At 39.8% G+C, this 19,193-nt stretch overlaps 1 protein-coding gene across 3 annotated transcripts in view; it reads left to right on the forward strand.

Annotated features, from left to right (window-relative positions):
• nfatc1 (nuclear factor of activated T cells 1) overlaps window positions 1-19,193 on the forward strand; it is a 233,103-nt gene that overhangs the window by 125,851 nt on the left and 88,059 nt on the right. For all 3 annotated transcript variants that reach the window (XM_052023740.1, XM_052023739.1, XM_052023741.1), the window contains one exon: window positions 15,243-15,935. In XM_052023740.1, coding sequence (XP_051879700.1) covers window positions 15,243-15,935 — 693 coding nt within the window. The remainder of the gene's footprint in view (window positions 1-15,242; window positions 15,936-19,193) is intronic.

Genomic DNA, 19,193 nt, shown 5'->3' on the forward strand with positions numbered 1-19,193 from the left:
TGGATTCATGTGAATGAGTGCTTGGTGATCGGTGTGGATTTGGTGCGCCGCAAGGTCTGTTTCTGTGCTGAATGACTCTTTGACTCAATGCAGATGTGGCACAGTAACATTAGAAACCAATGCCACACTTAAGTCCAGAACAGAGCAGTGACATTAGAAATTAGTCTTTACACCATTTTCCTGAGCCTTTCATCAAGCTCCAGGCAGAGAACAGTCCCTGAACTCCAGGTATCTGCTCTCTCCCTCTGTTCATAGCTGTTAGCAATTAGAATGTGCATTTATTTTAATTATCAACCAAATAAGTGACAATAAGGTGAGATAATTAGAGGTGATTTGTTTGAAAATCCAACTATTTCTCCTTCAAAACATAAAATAAGTGTATTCAGGAAAGACTCTGTCTGAGCTTAATGGCCTTCTGAAAATTTAGGTTTTTAGGGAGTGTAGAATTCCATTAAAAATTTCTTCAGGACTCCTGCCTTCTTTATCTAACCGCACAACAATTAGTGGGAGTCAGGTTTGGCACTGGATCAGTGGCTATTATCCTGAGGTATTTTCTTTTAAATCATCTATTATTCTCAGAATAATGTCTGGACATTAAGGAGGGAGCTGAAGAGAACTTAGAGTACTGGTGTGTTGTAGGTCAATAAGTGAAAGGCATATTTTTAAAGCAATTACAGAAAGATTAAAGTAGATATTTATCATCCCTTGACTGATGGGAATGTGGAACTCACTGTCTAAAATTCTTGTGGTGGTGGAAATCCTAAACACATTCAAAATGTGGGTATGTGAAAAGCCATGACCCACAAGGCTCTGGACCGAGAGCGGGGGAGTGTGATTAGCCTAAGTAACTTTATTCTTTGGCCAGCATGGACAAGATGGGCCTAATGTCCTCTTTCTGTATCACGTATTTCAATGGTTCTTTGAACCTACACCAGAAGAATGTGGATGTAAGCTGAGGACCCAAACTGTGGCCCATCCCCATACAGACTTCGCAGTGGCTGCAATGAGCTTCAGAGCATCTCTCAGCACAAGGCCCAGGACCTCAGAAGGTGCATCATTCAGTCATGAACTGCTTCTTGCTCTGGGCCAGAGTCTATTCCGAGATGCAGTGCTCATTTTGTTCTTATTGACACAATCCAAGTTTCCAACAGAGGATTGTTAAGGTCAGCTAATAGACTGAAGGTTGACAGCAATATCTTAGATAGCACCTAAACAGGAAGTCTTGTGGTATTTTGCCCAGTCAGCAGTGAATTAGAAAGTTTATCACACAGCACAACATTAATACGTCCTATGTGTACTTTGTTGAAAATCAGTCACTTCACGTTACAATGAACATCACTCTTGCAATATCCTAGCTTTAATACACCCTTAAGAGAATGTTTGAACCCAACACAGAGTTATTTTCCATATTTTATGACAAATCCATTGTTGATTTTTTTTTGTCAGAAGTGCCCAGAATAAGACATTATAATAGAAGAAACTGTTTTGAATACTGAGTTGCATTAGAACAAATAGCCCTTTGTAATTGATTCCCAATTTTAAAAATAGTAAATTAACAGCATGAATCACAGGAAGCCAGAGTTTCCTCATGATTGCAAAGAATTTATAGTTTTTGGTGGGCAGTGTTGAAAATTCAAATTCCTAAGATGTTTAGATTTGAAATGAGGATTGTGGTAATGCTGAGGGCGCTGTGATTAGTGAAGGATCTGAGGGTTTTGCACTTTCAGGGAGATAGATTACATTAGTTATATAGGCGCTTGCAATAGTTATGTGAAAAACAAATCAGAACTTAGTGACGTTAACAACAGTTTGTGATTATCGTGGGTGGAGATGAAAAAAAAACATGTTTATGCAAAGATTTTTGTGAAGGTCTGAAGTTTTTGGTCAACCACTGCTCGCTGTAGTGTCAACCCAGTGCAGTATGGACTCCAGACAGACTCTGCCCTGTTTACAAACACCAACATGAATGCTCAGGGGAATTCTCTGCATATACATTGCTGTAATTGTGCACAAAACTCCTCTCTCACTGGTGCAAGCTTAACTGGTTCAAAACTACAGATCAGAATTGCCAATTTTGTTTAAATGCAAGATTAACCAGCTGGATTTTAAAGTATCCAGGGATTTCAAGGGACTAAGATTATGAGAGGTACAGATAGGATAGATAGTTAAAATCTCCTTCCCATATAATGGTATCAAATACAGGAGGATGTAGGTATAAGGTGAGAAGAAGGAGTTTTAAAGTGAAGCTTAGGGGTAAATTTTTTACACAGAGAGTGGTTGATATCTGGAACATGCTGCCAGAGGAGGTGGTGGAATCAGATACAATTACTGCTTTCGAGAGGCGTTTGGGCAGACACCTAATTAGACAAGACATGGAAGGATACAGTCCTACTGTTGGAACATGGGATTAGTGTAGATTGACAAAAAGGTTGAAATGGACGTGGTGGGCCAAAGGGCCTGTTTCTGTGGGGTACGAATCTATGACATTGAACTGCAGGAAACCAGGGTTTCCTCATCACTCTGAAGCACTTTTTAAACCCTGGGTTTGGTTTGAAGCCACTCACACACAGCCTGCATCCAATGGAAGTGTGGGGTCATCAGAGCCTTCCATGAATATCCCATCATTCCTCTGGGAAAAGGACTGGCATTAATTTCACTTCTTAACCCTAATATATATTGCATATTTTAGAGCACACAGCAATTTCAACATCTGTTCATTTCAGTGTTTGAAGTGAGATTAGTTCCCAAAATATCATTTCATGATTGTTTGAGCTATCAGTCACATTAGTGGCAGCTGGAAAAAGTCAAACATCTGCTGAAATAATGAGCTGTATCTCCCTGGACCCAGCCTGCTGCCTGGATTCCCTCCTGCCTGCAGACTGCACCTTACTTTTCCAGATGTGGAGGGATGAACGAGTTGATCTACAATGCTGCCCCTCCCCACCCCTTCCTGCACCCACTTCTCACCACCCAAGAGGGTTTCTGCAAAGTGGTGGCAAGTAATCCTCAGAGAATATATCAGAGGCTTTGCCCCAACAGACTTAGACAGCTTGCCAGCTGTCAAAGTCTCTTAACCAATTTTTACTATCTCTGATAGAACAGATATAAACAATTGAATTAAAAAATTTCTGTTGTTCTAATTAAAATCTCTTGAAGTTAAAAAATAACAAATATTCAAATAGATTTAAATGATTAAAATATTATGAAAAATAAAATAATTACATTTGAAACCTTAACATTTTAAAAGATATTTAGAAATGAGCTGTTCAAATGGATTTAAATAATTGAAAAAGAATATTACTAAAGATTAAAAAATGTTATTGAAACCCTTAAATACTAAATAAAGTATTAAAGTATTCATGTGTAAACTTCTATTAAAAATAAAACTTGAATAATAAAAATACCAAAAACAAGAATATTAAAAAGATATTCAAATTAATTTAAAAGATTAAATTATTTAAAATATTTAATTTAAGCACCTTACGTGCTAAAGAATAATTAACAATATTAAAATATAACTCAAACCCACCTGCACTTATATTTTTGCACAAGAAACCATTCAAATGACCCCAGTGACAATGTCATTTTCAGCCCCGTGTTAAAGCTGATGGGACAGATGCAAAGTGTAACTGATCCCACTCCCCAGCATGTCACAGGTCAATGGCGAGCCCTTCTGAAGTAGGGAGCTCAGATGTGCCAGGGTATGTCCTCCAGTTTTGATAAGTTCAGTCCCTGGCAGAACCCTAGGTTGCTAGTCAACTCGATTTGGCCCATACTCTGGAGTAAAAATAACTCAAGTTCAAGGCTTATTATCCTTCCATACCATTTATAAGAGGCAGCACTTCAAATCATCAGTTCATTTTCAACATCATATGGAATCTGGCAATATGATGGAGGTTAATTTATTTTATCAGTTCATATGGAATGAGAGGGTGCATGGTGATTGAAGGATATTTTCACTGAAAGATCCAAAAAGTACATTCCATAATACATAACCTTGGGTTGTATTCCTGGAATTTAGAACACTAAAGGGGGATTTGATTGAATTATCAAGATTATGAAAGGGAACTGATAGACTGGAAAGAGAAAGTTTCTGCTGGTTCGATAGTGTTGGACAAGGGAGCAAAAGGAGTCTTAATCTAAAATTAAGACTCAGGCATTTCAACAGTAAAGTTAGGAAACTTACACATGCAGAATATGATAGGAATTTGGAAATATCTTCTGCAAATAGCAGTTGATGCCAGGTCAAATGCTAATTTTGATAGTGATAGACCTTTGTTAACCTCCTTAGCAATAAGAGGAAAAAGGCAGACATATGGAGTTAGGTCACAAATCATTCATCCCCTCGATGAATGGAGTTCCCACATTCCAATGTTTAAGCAGCAAATCCATTATCTTCATTCAGCTTCTCCCCACGCTGGAGAAAGATAACATTCAGAATAATTGTATGCCTTAAATGGAGTCTCGTGAGTAAGTGATTGGTGTAAAGGCCTAACCAGAAAGCAGGCAAGATAAAGTAGACTCATGTTGAGTGAGGTTTGTAAACTGCTGACTGAATTTTGAAATGCATGCCATAGTGTGTGAAATCCATCCCTGTTTATTGATACTAATCATACTTTAAAGTTAATGTAATGTTTCAGGGGCAGTGTGCTGTTTGCTGACATGACTTTAATCTGATCATGGATGCATTTTTTGGGAATTTTATTTCTGAACAAATTGATTTGAAATTACAGAAACTCATAACTTTAGAGAGGAATGTTATCATTTGGAATTATGTTTTCTTTGGTATCTCATTCAGAACTAATGGATGTTGACCCAATCATAATTTTCAGATAGCTTTTATGGAAGATCAACAGTGAATGATTCCCTTATTGGACCAGAATATGATGACTCCCATATAGCTCCCAACTTCACAACGTCTAATAGGCTGGGCTTCAGCCCAACTTCTAACAAGTATTCTAAGTAACACAAAATCAAGAAGGTGGCTCTAACAAGGGTGTGATTGCACTGGAGAGAATGCAGAGGAAATTTACCAGGATGTTGCCTGGATTGCAGGGCTTTAGTTATGGGGAGAGATCAGATAGGCTGGATATGTTTTCCCTGGAACCAAGGAGGCAGAGGGATGACCTAATAGGTATATAAAATTATAAGAGGCATAGACAGGGTAGATAGTCAAAATCTTTTACCCACCATAGGGGTATCAAAACAAGAGGGCATGAATTTAAGGTGAAAGTTAGGAGATTTCAAGAGGATTTTAGGAGTAAGTTTTTTTTTCATAGAAAATTGTTGATATCTGGAACGCACTGCCAGAGGAGATGATGGAATCAGGTACAATTACTACTTTAAAGAGGCATTTAGACAGACACTTAAATAGACAAGGCATGGAAGGATAAGGTCCAATGTTGTCAAATGGGATTAGTGTAGGTGAGCAAAAAGTTGACCATCGGACCCATTTCTGTATTGTACAACTCTATGGCTTTATGGCTGTATGACTCCTGCAGTGGAGCATTGTGCATCTGGTGTGCTAATCGGGGATTTTAGCGATCCTATAACAAAATACAGGAGCCTAAAAATGAAGACAAATGGAAAGGTAGGAGAAGTATGGAGAAAGTCCAGAATTAAAGGACCTTAAAGGATAAAGGGAATGTGTCTCAAAGCTGAAACTTTCACCACCTTTGAAGTCATAGTCAAGAGGAGCAGGTCTGTTTCCCTCCAAGTCACACACCATACTGATGTGGAAACATATCACTGTTCCTTCATCGTAACTGGGTTCAAATCCTGAAACCTCTCCCCCACAGTCATGCAGCAATATGGGAACACCTTCACCAGAAGGACTGCAGTGGTTTGGCAAGGTGGCTCATCATCAACTTCTCAGGGGAAATGAGGGACGGGTAGTAAATGGTGGCCTTCTCAGCATTGCCCACATTCTGAAAAAATTAACAAATAAAAAAACAGTTGAATGTTGGCATAGTTTCTATCTTGGAGGTGCACAGGAAGCCACAGAGTCATAGAGAGATACAGTACAGAAACAGGCCCCTCAGCCCCCAGAATCTGCGCTGACCATCAACCACCCATTTATACTAATCCTACGTTAATCCCATTTTTCATCTCCCAACTTTCTCAACAACTCCCCCAGATTCCACCACTCACCTGTACACCAGAGGCAATTCAAAGTAGTCAGTGAATCTACCAACCCACATGTCTTTGGGATATCTGCAGTAGTTGCCTTAATTCCTCAACCGGAAGTTGAATTCTCATCAATGATAAATACTGAGGAGATACAAAGTGATCTGATACTGAGGTAAACTTCGACTGAGATTTAAAATGATTGTGGAATCCATAGATTTAAATGGAGCAAAATTTACAGACCAGGTGCAGATTCATCAGTCCTGCAAATTAATACAGATTGATAGGCTCCCTGGCCAACGTCTTCATCCCACCCCAAGAACATACTCTTCCATTACATGGAAAAATATTCTCTTCTGCACTTACCAAGCTCCCTGTTCAATGCGTCCATCCAAGTCACTTCAAACACTGCCTTTAGGAACAGGATGTTGATGTGAGATGAAGCATCTGTAATGCTACATGCTACTGGCATTTTACCTGGGGCAGATTTTTGAAAAGAGACTGGAAAAATGTACTGTTGTCTCCACTGCTGGTAATCTTGATAAGGAGGCAATCACTGAGTAAATTCAGAGGCTGTTGGAGTCAATTTATTCACAGCAGTTTATCGAACAGGGAGCTTCCTCGTCATTTTTAGAAGTCAGGAGAACCATGGATTTTTTGGGCATGGGATAGAAGTCATTAATATTTTGCTTCACAAGTAGGCATCTGTTAATTGATGGTAAGAATGGGCTCTGCCATTCCAACGTCTGCTTAAACCTGGTGGCTAAGATTGATCAAGCCATTGTGATATTTCTATTGAGTTAATGTTTTTCTTATCTGCTCCCATATTCCTCATTCTGTTCCACATACCATCATGAATAACCCATAGAGCATTAGGCATAAAGTATAAGAGCCAGGAAGTCATGATGCAGTTGTATAAAGCTTTGCTGAGGCTGCTCCTGGAGTATTGCGTGCAGTTCTGGTCACCCCATTACAGGAATGGTGTGGAGGCTTTGGAAAAGCTGCAGAAGAGGTTTACCAGGATGCTGCCTGGATTAGAGGGTCGTAGCTATAAGGAAAGGTTGGACAAACTTAGATTTTTTTCTCTGGAGTGTCAGAGGCTGAGGGGAGACCTGATGGAAGTATATAAAATTATGAGAGGCATAGGTAGGATCGACATCCAGAATCTTTTTCCCAGGATAGAATTGTCAAATACTAGAGGACATAGCTTTAAGGTGAGAAGGGGAAAGTTTAAAGGGGATGTGCGGAGCAAGTTTTTTTACGCAGAGAGTGGTAGGTGCCTGGAACGCACACTGCCAGGTGTGATAGTGGAAGCAGATATGATAGTGGCATTCAAGAGGCTTTTGGAAAGGCATATAAAAGTGTAGGCAATGGAAGCATATGGATCATGTGCAGGCAGAAGGAAGTAGTTCAATTTGGCATTGTGTTCGGCACAGACATTGTGGGCCAAAGGGCCTGTTCCTGTGCTGTACTGTTCTATGTTCTATGTGGGAAAGTAATTTTCCTACTGATATTATCAGGTACCAAATGTAAGGGAACTTAAATAAAAGCAAAGAGCACTGAAGAAAATAAAAAGATGTCATGGTGCACTGGCCAAATTTATAAGAGGGCACAAAGAGCCCAGTTGCTTAACAATAATAAGCTTCACAAAATCATGTGTTGAGCATCTAAGTCCCCAGGGTCAGTAGGACAAGTAACAAAACTCCTGAAGAGAGTATGAAACCAAAGAGAATTGGTGTTGTAAAGGGAATGATTGTATGGTCTGGCTGCTGGCAAAAAAAGTGTGAGTGATCTTTGGTACATTGGAATGGGTCCTTGTGAGGGATGTTTCAATATAAATCTGGATTTATAAAGAAAGAAAAGTCCAAAAGCAGATGCTGGAAGTCTGCAGTAAAATAGAAAATGCTGGAAATCCTCAGCAGGTCAGGCAGTTGTCTGTGAAACCTGAAACACGAACCCTGGTTTCTATCTTCATGGGTTCTGTTGATCTGCTGGATACTTCCAACATTTTCCATTTTATTTTCTAAAGCAAAATGTGAAGTTGTGCATTTATGCAGACTCTTTCACGAGCATGGGACAGTGCAAAGTGGCATTTAACCAATGAATTCTTATCATTGTAGTCACCCTGGAAGACAATATGCACATATCAAGTTCCGCAATCAGCAATGTAATAATGACCACATGATCTGCTTCATTGAGAAACATTGGGTAGGATACCAGAGGATAATGCCTTAGCTCTGCTTGGTTTCATACCACAGAATCTTTTACATCCACCTGAGAAGGGGCATCAGTTTAACCTCTCATCTGAAAGCCAGTGTTTCCCCTCCATAATCCAATGGAGTATGCCCAGGATTTTGCGCTCAACTATCTGAAATAAGTCCTCTACCCCTTCAAACTCAAGAGGCAAGAATGCTACCCACTGATACAGTCATGGTTTCTCTTAGAGTTACCAAGTTGGTTACATTTGCCCAGTCTAGTGTCGTGATGGCTTGCCCTCTGTCACCCCACCCATCCCAGGCAAATGGTTTTCAGTGACTGGTAATATGACAGTACAAGGTGGCTTTGACACCAGAGGGAGCCTTTGATCCTGTTTGGATGGATAGAAGCAGTACATACCAGGATAATATTATTGTAAACAATGAAATAGTTGATCCCAGTGTCACTGAAAGGCATTTAAGCAGGTCTTCAAATATTAACAAGATTGCAAGTCACTAAGCTGATGACAAAAGTGACAGCAAGTTTCCTTCAACGATATGGTTACTTTATGGGTGTATTATGAGGTAAAGCAGCTTTAAAATAATCAGCAGTGACTGAGGCTGAAATTCATGGTGTCAGAATCTATTTCAGGGCTCATAAATTGTCTGTACACTTGAAAACCTGATCCGTCTCAGCTTCAGACTGAGGAGAAGCAGTAGTGAGATTAATAACAATCAGGGCTGATGGCATTTTAATGTACTTCTGGATTGCATTAAGAAATATATGACTTGCATTACTCAAAAAATATGTTGAGACTCGATTGTTCACTCCCAGTCTCTATACGCAGTTCCTGACTGTTCAGTGGCATGGATAAATGATTGGTGCATATTATTACAGACATCAGATTTGGGCAACTGCCTCTTCACAAACAAAACTAATAGTGCTTATTATCACATGTCACTTCCTAGGCAACAGTTCAATAAATAAAAGCAGAAAAAGCACTTAAGATTAAAGTGTGCATAATGCATGCAATTTGAAGTAACATTGCCGAATTCTGACAAGCATCGTAACTAATGTTTTAATAAAATTGTTGAGGAGGTCTCCTATGGTATTTTAACAAGGAGCACCATGCCTTCTACATCTTCAGTCCTTCAGCAATTACATCTTGTACAGATACTAAATGTGCCTTTTTAGAGCAAAGTATTTGATATATTGACACAGTATCTGACACTGGAGCCTTGTGAGAGTGTCTTCATCACACAGTCTGCAGGGGTTCCTGGAGACAACTTGCTGTCAATGCCCAAGGGTAATAAAGGATGGTCAATAAATGTTGGCCCAGCCAGTGATACCCATATCCCATGAATTACCAAAAAATTACCTGTACTACATCAATGCACTCTGTACTAACTCAATGTAACTGCACTGTGTAATGAATTAATCTGTACGATCGGTATGCAAGACAAGTTTTTCACTGTACGTTGGTACAAGTGACAATAGGAAACCAATACCAATCCCAATTTTGTTAAAAAACAAAGAAAACCATCCATTTATTGTTGGGACTTTTTGATCCGCAGATGACGTTTACAGTCATATTCTTTCCAATTGATGCCAGGTGTCATAAGCAACCAGTCATGGATGTAGACTGAAGAATGGAAACAGGCCCTTCAGCCCACCAAGTCCATGTACCCATTTGCAACAATCCTACACCAGTCCCATTTTATTCACCCACATTCCCATCAAGTCCACTCAAATTCTACCATTCACCTGCACACTTGGGGAGAGAGGGGCATTTCACAGTGGCCAATTAACCAACCAACCTGTATGTTTTTGTGAAGTGCGAGAAAACTGGAGCCTCATGAGAAAACCTGGAGAATGTGCAAACTATACACAGGAAGCACTGGAGATCAGGATTGAACCCAGGTCACTGGAGCTGAAAGGCAGCAGCTTTACCAGCTGCACCACTGTGACACCCAAACCATGCTGCCCTGAACCTGCCTCTGTAGGTTGCATTCCCTCGGGGAATAAAGCAATGGAACAGGTCAGCTTAAATACAGTGTTATGCCACAGATTTACCTGGGAATAACTAGAAACTATAATCTGGGACATCTAATGGCATGCTGTTGTTGACATGCTACACCATAGATTTAATTTCTACCTGGCGATTTAATTCACTGCAGAAGAAAAATGCTCCTTTATAGTGTTTTGTCTTAAAAGGCTTTATTGTCTATAATCAATGCATAAAAAGATTGCACTCTCACCACTGAGTCAGAAGGTCATACCCTACTTTAGAAACTTAAGTGTATTATCAATGTTTGTCACCTCAGTGAGTACTGAGGGGGTGCAGCACTGTCAGAGGTACCAGTTTTCAGATAAGGTGTTGAACTGAGACCTCACTTGCTCTCTCAGTTTGATGTAAAACAAAACAACCCTATGCCAAAGAGGAGTAGGTGACTTCTGCTCTCCATCCCAGGATTTGCCTCTCAACCAAAACTTAAGACAGACAATCTGATCATTTATTTCATTATAGTTTTTCAGGCCCTGCAGTGCACAATTTAGCTGTCGTGTTTCGTACATTACTACAATGGCAACATTTCAAAGCATGCTATTGGCTGTAAGACTCCCTGGGATATCCTGAGGTTGAAAAAGGCAGCACGTCAATGCAAGTCTTTCTTTCAAGCCCCACTCTGTGATGCATAGTAAGGAATATCAAGAAAAATTACTGTACAGTTTTGACCTTCCAAAAGCTTTCTTTGGTACAGATGTTACGACTGGCTGCCAGGCATTTCATCTATGGCAAAAATAAACAGCTTGAGTAGTGTCATATTTCTAAGCATACAGCAAAGTTTGATCTGTATTTAGACTCTGTCACTGTAACTAAACTTTAAAATTTGAAAGTAATTTTGCTCATAATTACGTGAAGTTATAGTGTTGCTCCTAGACCATTGGTGTTTATTTTGTCTGAAGCATAGTTCTGTTTCACCATCAATGCCTGTCTTGTTAATGTCAGTGAACATTTTGAACTAATTGGTATAAAGCCAAGTTATATTTCATCCTATATAATTTCACTTACAGACTGCAAAGATACTGTGAAAAATTCAAATCAGGCATATAAGCCATCTCGGAGACAGATGTGAAAAACAAGTTGTCACAATGTGCAAGACCCTTAATTCTATACAGTACCAAGTTTCCCACATTTTTTAAAGTGTCTTTGGATATTTTCTATATTATTCCCATTTTTGGAAATGCATCAGATTTGTCAACAATGAAATTACCAAATTACAAGCATATCTGCCTTGATATTTTCAACAAATGCAAGAATGTAATGGTTGTATTAAACCATGAAGTACAGTAATGTATAATACATGGATTTCCCCATTGATAAAATAATAGAAAATATTAGCTTTCTCTTGCAGTTTGTGTCACCTTTCCAGTCTCTTCACTGTCCATTTGCTTTCTTGTCCAGCTGTAGCCCTAAATCCCTGTCTCACTGTGATTCTGCTTCAGCTTTTGAATGCATTGCATGTTATTTCTATCCCAATAATTGCCCCAGGTAGAGTATGCTGGTGGTGTAATGGTTAAATTGCCAGACTAGTAATTTAGGGGCATGGACTAACAATCCAGTTCAAATCTTGCCATGAGATTTAAATTTGGTTAATAATCTGGAATTTAAAAGGACCCATGGGTGGTTGTAATTGAAACTATTAGTTTGTTATAAAAGACACACCTAATGTCCTTCAGGAGAAAAAAACTTGCCGTTCTTACTTGCTCTGGTTGATATGTGACTCCAGGTTCAACAATGAGTTGATTCTTGAATGGCCGAGTAAACTGTTCAGTTCAGGAACAACTAGGATGGGCAATAAGTGCCGACCTTGATAGGGTTGTCCAGACTCTGAAATAAGAATGCAATAAAAACCTAAATTATGTTGCAGCAACTGACAACCATGGCTCAATTGGCAGCACTTTTGCCTCTCATTCAGAAGGTTTTAGCTTCATGTCTTGCTCCAAAGACCTGCACACACAGTTGTGGGCTGACTCTCCAGTGCAGTACTGAGGGAATGCTGTTTTGAGCACTTACTGTTTCATCAAACCAAGACCCAGCTGCTCTCTCAGATGCAAATTTGTCTTTCTTCATTGTAGTTCATTGTTTTATTTTGGTTTGTCTGGTACTCTATACATCTCTCATCCTACTTCTTGCCTCTCCCTCCTTTTTTCCTCCTCTCTCACAGTTTTTTTTCTCTCTCTCTTCCTCCTCTCTCATACACTCTCTCTCATTCCTCCCTCTTTCCCTCTCACTCGCTCTTTCTTTCCTCTGGCTCTTTCTATTTCCTCCTTTCTCTTCCCTCCCTCCTTACAATCTATCCCTTTTGCCCTTCTCTCTCCATCACTCTGTCACTCTCTCTCCCTCTTTCTCTTACACACACCTCTCTCTCTCACACACTCCTCTCCCTTGCACTTTCTGTCTATCACTCCTATCTCTCTCTCTCTGTCTGTCTCTCTCTCTGTCTGTCTGTCTCTCTCTCCCTGCCATCTGATCCAGTTAAGGCTTTTCACCTCTAACCACTGTACAAATTATCCAGTCAACTGTAAGGAAATGAGCATCTTGTTACACTCATGTGGAGATGCTGGGAGTCAAGACTTGGGTTGATGGGGAAGGCTGGGAATGTAAAACCCAGCATCTGAGTAAGGAGGCAACAAGAGCAGAGCTAAGAAAGTACTTATGGCTGAGTCATTAATCAATATTACTGCTATCGTTCCTGGATGTTAATTGTATTTATTTGCTGTTATTATTACTAGGCTCCATTTATAGCAATATCTATTGTACTGCAATAATAACTCTCTTGCCATTAAGCACATCGGGATATGATAATCAATCAGATAAGAATTATTTCATTATATATATAAAATTACTGTTTCTCACTGGAAGAATTAACTCTGGGTTAAATGTGGTTGCGGGGAAGACGGCAGTCAAAATCTTAGGATTTTCCATCTGATTGGTCTGGGAACACCACCACCACCACCCCCACTGTATTCTGAAAGGGATGTGAAAGAGGCTATAGAAATGCAAGCCTCACCTTCTGCAGTAACCTCCAGGTCATTGATGGCCTGGGACCTAGCCTTTGCTTCAGGGAGAAGGTGTTTAGCCTTTTTCCTATTGAAGTAGATAATTCAAAGTCCATGTCAAGTTTATTGTCATATACACACAGGTGCAATTAAAAACTACCTGCAGCAGCATCATAGGCACATAGCATCATATGAGCAGCATTCACAAGAAAAATATAAATTAAGCACAATTTTTACAAGAAAGGACACAATTAGAATAAAAAAAACAGGAAGTCAATTTTACTCTGAAGTGATCAAAGTGCTCACAGTATTACTAAACTCCAGTGATTAGGCTTGTGCTGGTTGGTTCAAGAACTGAATGGTTGAAGAGAAATAGCTGTTCTTGAACCTGGTGGTGTGGGACTTCAGGCTTCTGTACCTCCTGCCCGTTGGTAGCTGTGGGAAGATGACATGGCCCGGATGGTGGGGATCTTTGATTATAGATGTTATCTTCTTGAGGCAGCACCTCCTGTAGACACTGCCGATGGTGGGGAGGGATGTGGCCGTGATGTATTGGGCAGAATTATCCAGAGGATGAAGGAAGGCCATGTTAAACTTTTCTTGTTACCTCAAGCTCTAATGATGCCCAAATTCAGCTGTAGAAGCTGATAAATATGTCAGTCAGGACGGGAGGAAGTTTTTTTTATTGTTTGAATGACAATGTGACAACAATATATTAATGCAGTCAGCAAAAAGGGAAATTCAGCAATAAATGCATGACATTGTTTAATAAGTACAGGAAACTCTTGACACCTCTTTAAGACAGGAAGCGGTAAGAAGACGAGGTCACAACTTATCAGTTTATTTTCACTACAAAATTCAGGAATACCTACAGATATCTAAACATTCTGAGAGCTTTTGATTCACCAGTATTACTCTTAAGAATAAACAAGGTTGAGAAGTAAAGTAGGCATGTATAAACCAAAAATTTAAATTCCACACACCTTTTCAAGTTCATTGTTACCATTGAGATGTTTGTGTAAGTTGTGTTTACAATGCTTATTTACATTCCTTCAGTGTCTGCACTCCTCCTGATCCCACAGCTGCAGAAATGGAGCCAAAATTAGCTTATAAAACCAAGCTCAAGCGATTTGTAACCAATGACTGTTCTGCCTAGTCAGTGAAACCAGCTGATGTCTAGCAATAACAGAGCAGAGCAGAGCAGATTATGAAGAGTAGAAGATGGAAAATATACAAGAAAAATTATAGGCAAAAGTTAAATTGGAATGATTAGGTTCTGGATTTTGTTTCCAATTAATTGGTCTCTTCACCAATATTAAATGTATGCTTTGATATTGTTTGCCAGTGTATTAATCCTCCCAATAGTCCGTTCCATTGACCAGTGAATTCCTGCTCCTTAGTGTCATCTCATCCATTTCCACTGCCTTGGCAGTAGTAATAGAATCTTTGTAATAATTTCAGATGACTACTTAATGACCTTGGCCAATTGTCTTCGTTGGATTTTTAAAAAATTTCTCTTTTTCCGAAAGCCCATATTTAAAAATACTCAGTCCGAATAATGAATGTGAATTGGTGGAGGCTTTGGACGTCAGGCCTCTGTTACAACGCAGGCCTGTAAAAATGTGTTTATACAGTATGCTTTGTGGTAAGGGTGATTCCAAAAGAAATAGTGCTTTCAATATGAAAAACAGCTGTGACTTTCTTGTGCGCGTGACTCATCCAATTTTTATTGGGTGGGAGACTGAGGTCACTGACATACAGAGAATGATTGAGAATCATGTTTATTTTGCAAAATATCTTAGCCGCAGACCCACACATACTTGAATATCTATCGCCTTGTTTTTTTTCTCTCTCCTCAGTTCCTGTTATAAAAACAGAACCTGCCGATGATTATGAACCGGCTTTAGTCTACGGATCACTCAATCAAGGGATGAGCCCCTTGTCCCAACCCTACTACCCCCAACCTGTCATGGCTCCTGAGATGACACCGGATCCTAGTTCCTGCCTTGTAAGTAGTTTTTCCTCTTGCCAACAGAGGAACACTGGGTTGTCATCCTCCCCTACATCAGGTCACAAGCAGCATGAGATTACACCTGCCCCCTATGCAAAATGCACCAGCAGTACAGCCAGTACCCAGCTCAGTCACCAGCAGTCTGGAACAACAGTGCCCGCTATTCAAGAAGTGCACAGATCAGTTGTTGTGCATCCAACTTCGCCCACTCACTCTGCGCATGTCCTGATGCAGACCCCAATGAGTCAGCACCTCAACAGCAGCTGTTCCCATAGCTTCCAGCATGCTCTGTATCCCAACAATCTTTCTCCTCAAGGCCCTTCTGCTTCCCCAGAGGCGACTTACGTGCAACCCTTCAGTCCAACTAACTCAGCAGCAAGGGGACAACAACAGCAAGCTCAGAAGTCTCCAAGGAATGGGGCTCAATCCAGTCCATCAATGATGCCACCAATCCCAGGGGAGAACAGTCAGGATTTGACTTCCTTGCAAGTTACAGTGAAACAAGAGCCTCAAGAACTGGACCAGTTGTACCTGGATGATGGTAGGTGATTCATTATCACAACTGCTTTTCCAAAAAACATGTCTTAAAATATCTGGGCATTTCCTTAATCTGTTTGCATTTATTACAGGAGTAAATGAATCTCCTTAAAAATGATTGTCACTTGCTTTTACATCTGTGGGTTTTTTGTCACAATCTTTTATTTTTGCAGAACAAACCTTTAAGATTGATATTATGCATGACATCAAGAGAATTGATAATAAGTGAGGTAAACAGTAATACCTGTGCATTAAATATGATTCCTTAAATATTTGAGTAACTGTTTCTTGAAGCTATTTGATTGCATCCTTGTTTGCAATGTCCTAGATTACAGCGTGGTAACCCCAAATCAACTTCCATAGGGATCTGAAACATGAATGGGAGGCAACCTGGGAATATCAGGTCCAAAAAGCTTGCTAGACTTGGACAATGTACCCAGTCACAACTCACGTGGGTGTGTTAGGTTTTGGGGGTGGTTGGGTGGTGAGTCTGGATGCTTGTCTCACTTTTGAGGACAGATTAACACTCATACAGTCCTGGAGGTGTCAGTGTCACGGAGGTGTGATTGAGGTCTTATGCAGCTTGTAGGAACCATAGGGATAGAAATTTGTAATGGAGCAATAAGGTTCCTTTGTTTTCTTATGGCTTTAGTTATTTATTAGTTGTATGTCTCTTTTTTTGGTTGATGATCCTGGGGCAACCCAGTGAAGGTTTAGCAAGTGCTGGTTACCAATATTTAGATGCAGCAGCCTTTCAGCTTCAGAGGAAGATACATGGGATATCAAATTATATTTGATATGTAAACAACACCATTTTCTTGTTAAGATCCTTTGGATGAGATTCCCATCTATTCCATTCAAAGGGTAGGAGGTTTTTATTATTTCATAGGATATAGTAATAATTGCAATTATAGGAGAAGGGAATAACATAAGGGTGTTTATGTAAGACAGCCTTACTCTTTGATCTTTGACTCTTTTTTCATCTCTCTGCTGCTCTTGTTCATGTATGACTTTTCCACCATGAAGGAAAATTAGAACGCTTAGATATTTAAAGTCATTGTGTTAATGTAACTTTTGACAGAAAGTTTTCTTATTGACTGCATGGTTTCTTCAACTTCTTTCTTTGTTGGCTGTTTTTACTTACTCATTCATTTTTAATCTGAGATTCCATATTCAGCCCATTGCCTTCTAAACTTGGAGACAGCCCATTCTTGATGTATAAGGAATGATCTTTGACCTTTCCTAACCAAAATAAATGTTCTTCCCTTGCAAGTTTTGTTTTCTGGCGATCTCTCCATGTTTGCTGCTCACTTCACACAGGTGAAACAGTAATTCACCTGAACTTCTTCCAACTTCGTGTATGGCACTCAGTTCTCACAATGTCGTCTCCTGTGCAATGGAGAAACCAAATGCAGAAAAGGTAACTAATTTGCAGAACACCTCTGAAGAGGGCAACAATGAGCTTCCAGTTGCCTGTTTCATTAATTCTCTGGCCCACAATCACTTTAACCTCTATGTCTTTGGCCTCTTACATTGCTCCAGTGATGCCCAACATACAGTAAGTTCAAAGAGCTGCATTTCATCTTCTTCAAGGTATGTTGCAGCTCGTGTCTGTCTCCAGCTGCCAGGTTCTAAAGTAATTGTTACCTCGACAACTTTGCTCTGCACCCTATCACAGACATTACCTCTATTCTCTTTACCCCTTCCCCTCTCTACAGTCTGTTTTCCAGTTCTACTGAAGGGTTGGTAACTCAAACTCTCTACTTTGTTTCTCTCTCTAGTGATGCTGCTTGATTTGCTGGGTATTTCCAGAATTCCCTGTTTTTTTCCACATTTTTTTTGCTTTGTAGCCAAACGGGTTTTAGTTTTTCTTCCCTTGCACTTTCTCTGACTTCATTTTTTCTGTGATTTATGTTATTTCCATTCTTCTATTGGAACCTGGCATCTTTAGCTATAGATTCTGGCAGGCTCGCTTTCATCTACCAGTGTCAAAGTGATCCATTTTTGTCTTGACCCTGTTTTGTAAGCAGTGATTCCCTCTGGGGCCCTACTTGCCTGTGTGATGTTTGCCCAAGCACCTTGTTACTGAGTTCAACCAGAACTTGAAGGGCAAGTATTTCCATTGCTAAACTGCCGCTCAGTTCTGGGTGACAAGCCAATTGTCAATTTTCCCGTTCTTTCCATTTGCATGCAATGCATTTTACTTCAGGTTTGCAGAGTACAGTCCATTCCTATTAGTTCAGAGATTTTTTTCCCCCCCGAGGAGAAATAGGGAAAATATTTTCTAGGAAAAAAATAATTCCATTTAATTCTGTAATTCACATAAAATAGTCCAAGCAAAAATAGTACAAGACTTAGAACGTAGAACATAGAACAGTACAGCCAGGAACAGGCCCTTTGGCCCACAATGTTGTGCCGAACCAATTATATTAGTAATAAAATGCCCAGCTAAACTAATCCCTTCTGCCTATACAATCTCCATATCCTACCATTTCCCTCACATTTGCCTTGTTACTCAAGCAGGTTTTATATTAACGGCTTATTCAAACCAACTCTGCCAGATAATGGATTGCACCTCTATCTGTAACTCTAATATCATCTCATCCTATTAATTAGTCTTGCCCAAATGGGACATGTGAAATTAATATGCATAAGGTGTACTAATACTGGTCCAATTCTCTAGAACTGCCTTACAAGCTTCCCTGTATTTAAGTCTTTGTGCTTCTTTGTTGTCAGTCATCTGTTGCCCATATGACATCATGCTCTGGAATATTATTTATTAAGCCTCAATTTCTAGTAAAGTGTTTAATATGAAAAATATTTTTACTGCCTTCAGTCAGCAGGCGCATAAAATTGTACCTTGGCATGGTGAGTCTGAAATCTCGGTGAAGAATCTGACTCTGAATGGATTGCATGCTGTCACTTATTTCTGCAGCTGGGCAGCAGCAAGGCTGCTCCTGGTCTATGAACACTTCTACCATTGCAATACCACTGAACCCTCAGTTTTATTTCCCTCTGCTCCATTTGATCACAGATGACATAAGTCTAGTGAGCTAATTCTACCTTTGGACTTTTCATTCACTGGCTTGCACAGCGTGCAAGCTCATAAAGACCGTACGTGTTCCATGTGCAATTCTAGAGCCTTACTTTGTTGAGATTAAGTCTCCCAAGATGATGATTTCTGAAAGGTTTTCATTACCAGCTGCTGGATTGTGTGCTAAAAGCATCAGTTTTACCATTATCCATGCAAAGCTGGTGTTGG

The sequence above is a fragment of the Pristis pectinata genome, chromosome 9, assembly GCF_009764475.1.
Source record: "Pristis pectinata isolate sPriPec2 chromosome 9, sPriPec2.1.pri, whole genome shotgun sequence".
NCBI lineage: Eukaryota > Metazoa > Chordata > Chondrichthyes > Rhinopristiformes > Pristidae > Pristis > Pristis pectinata.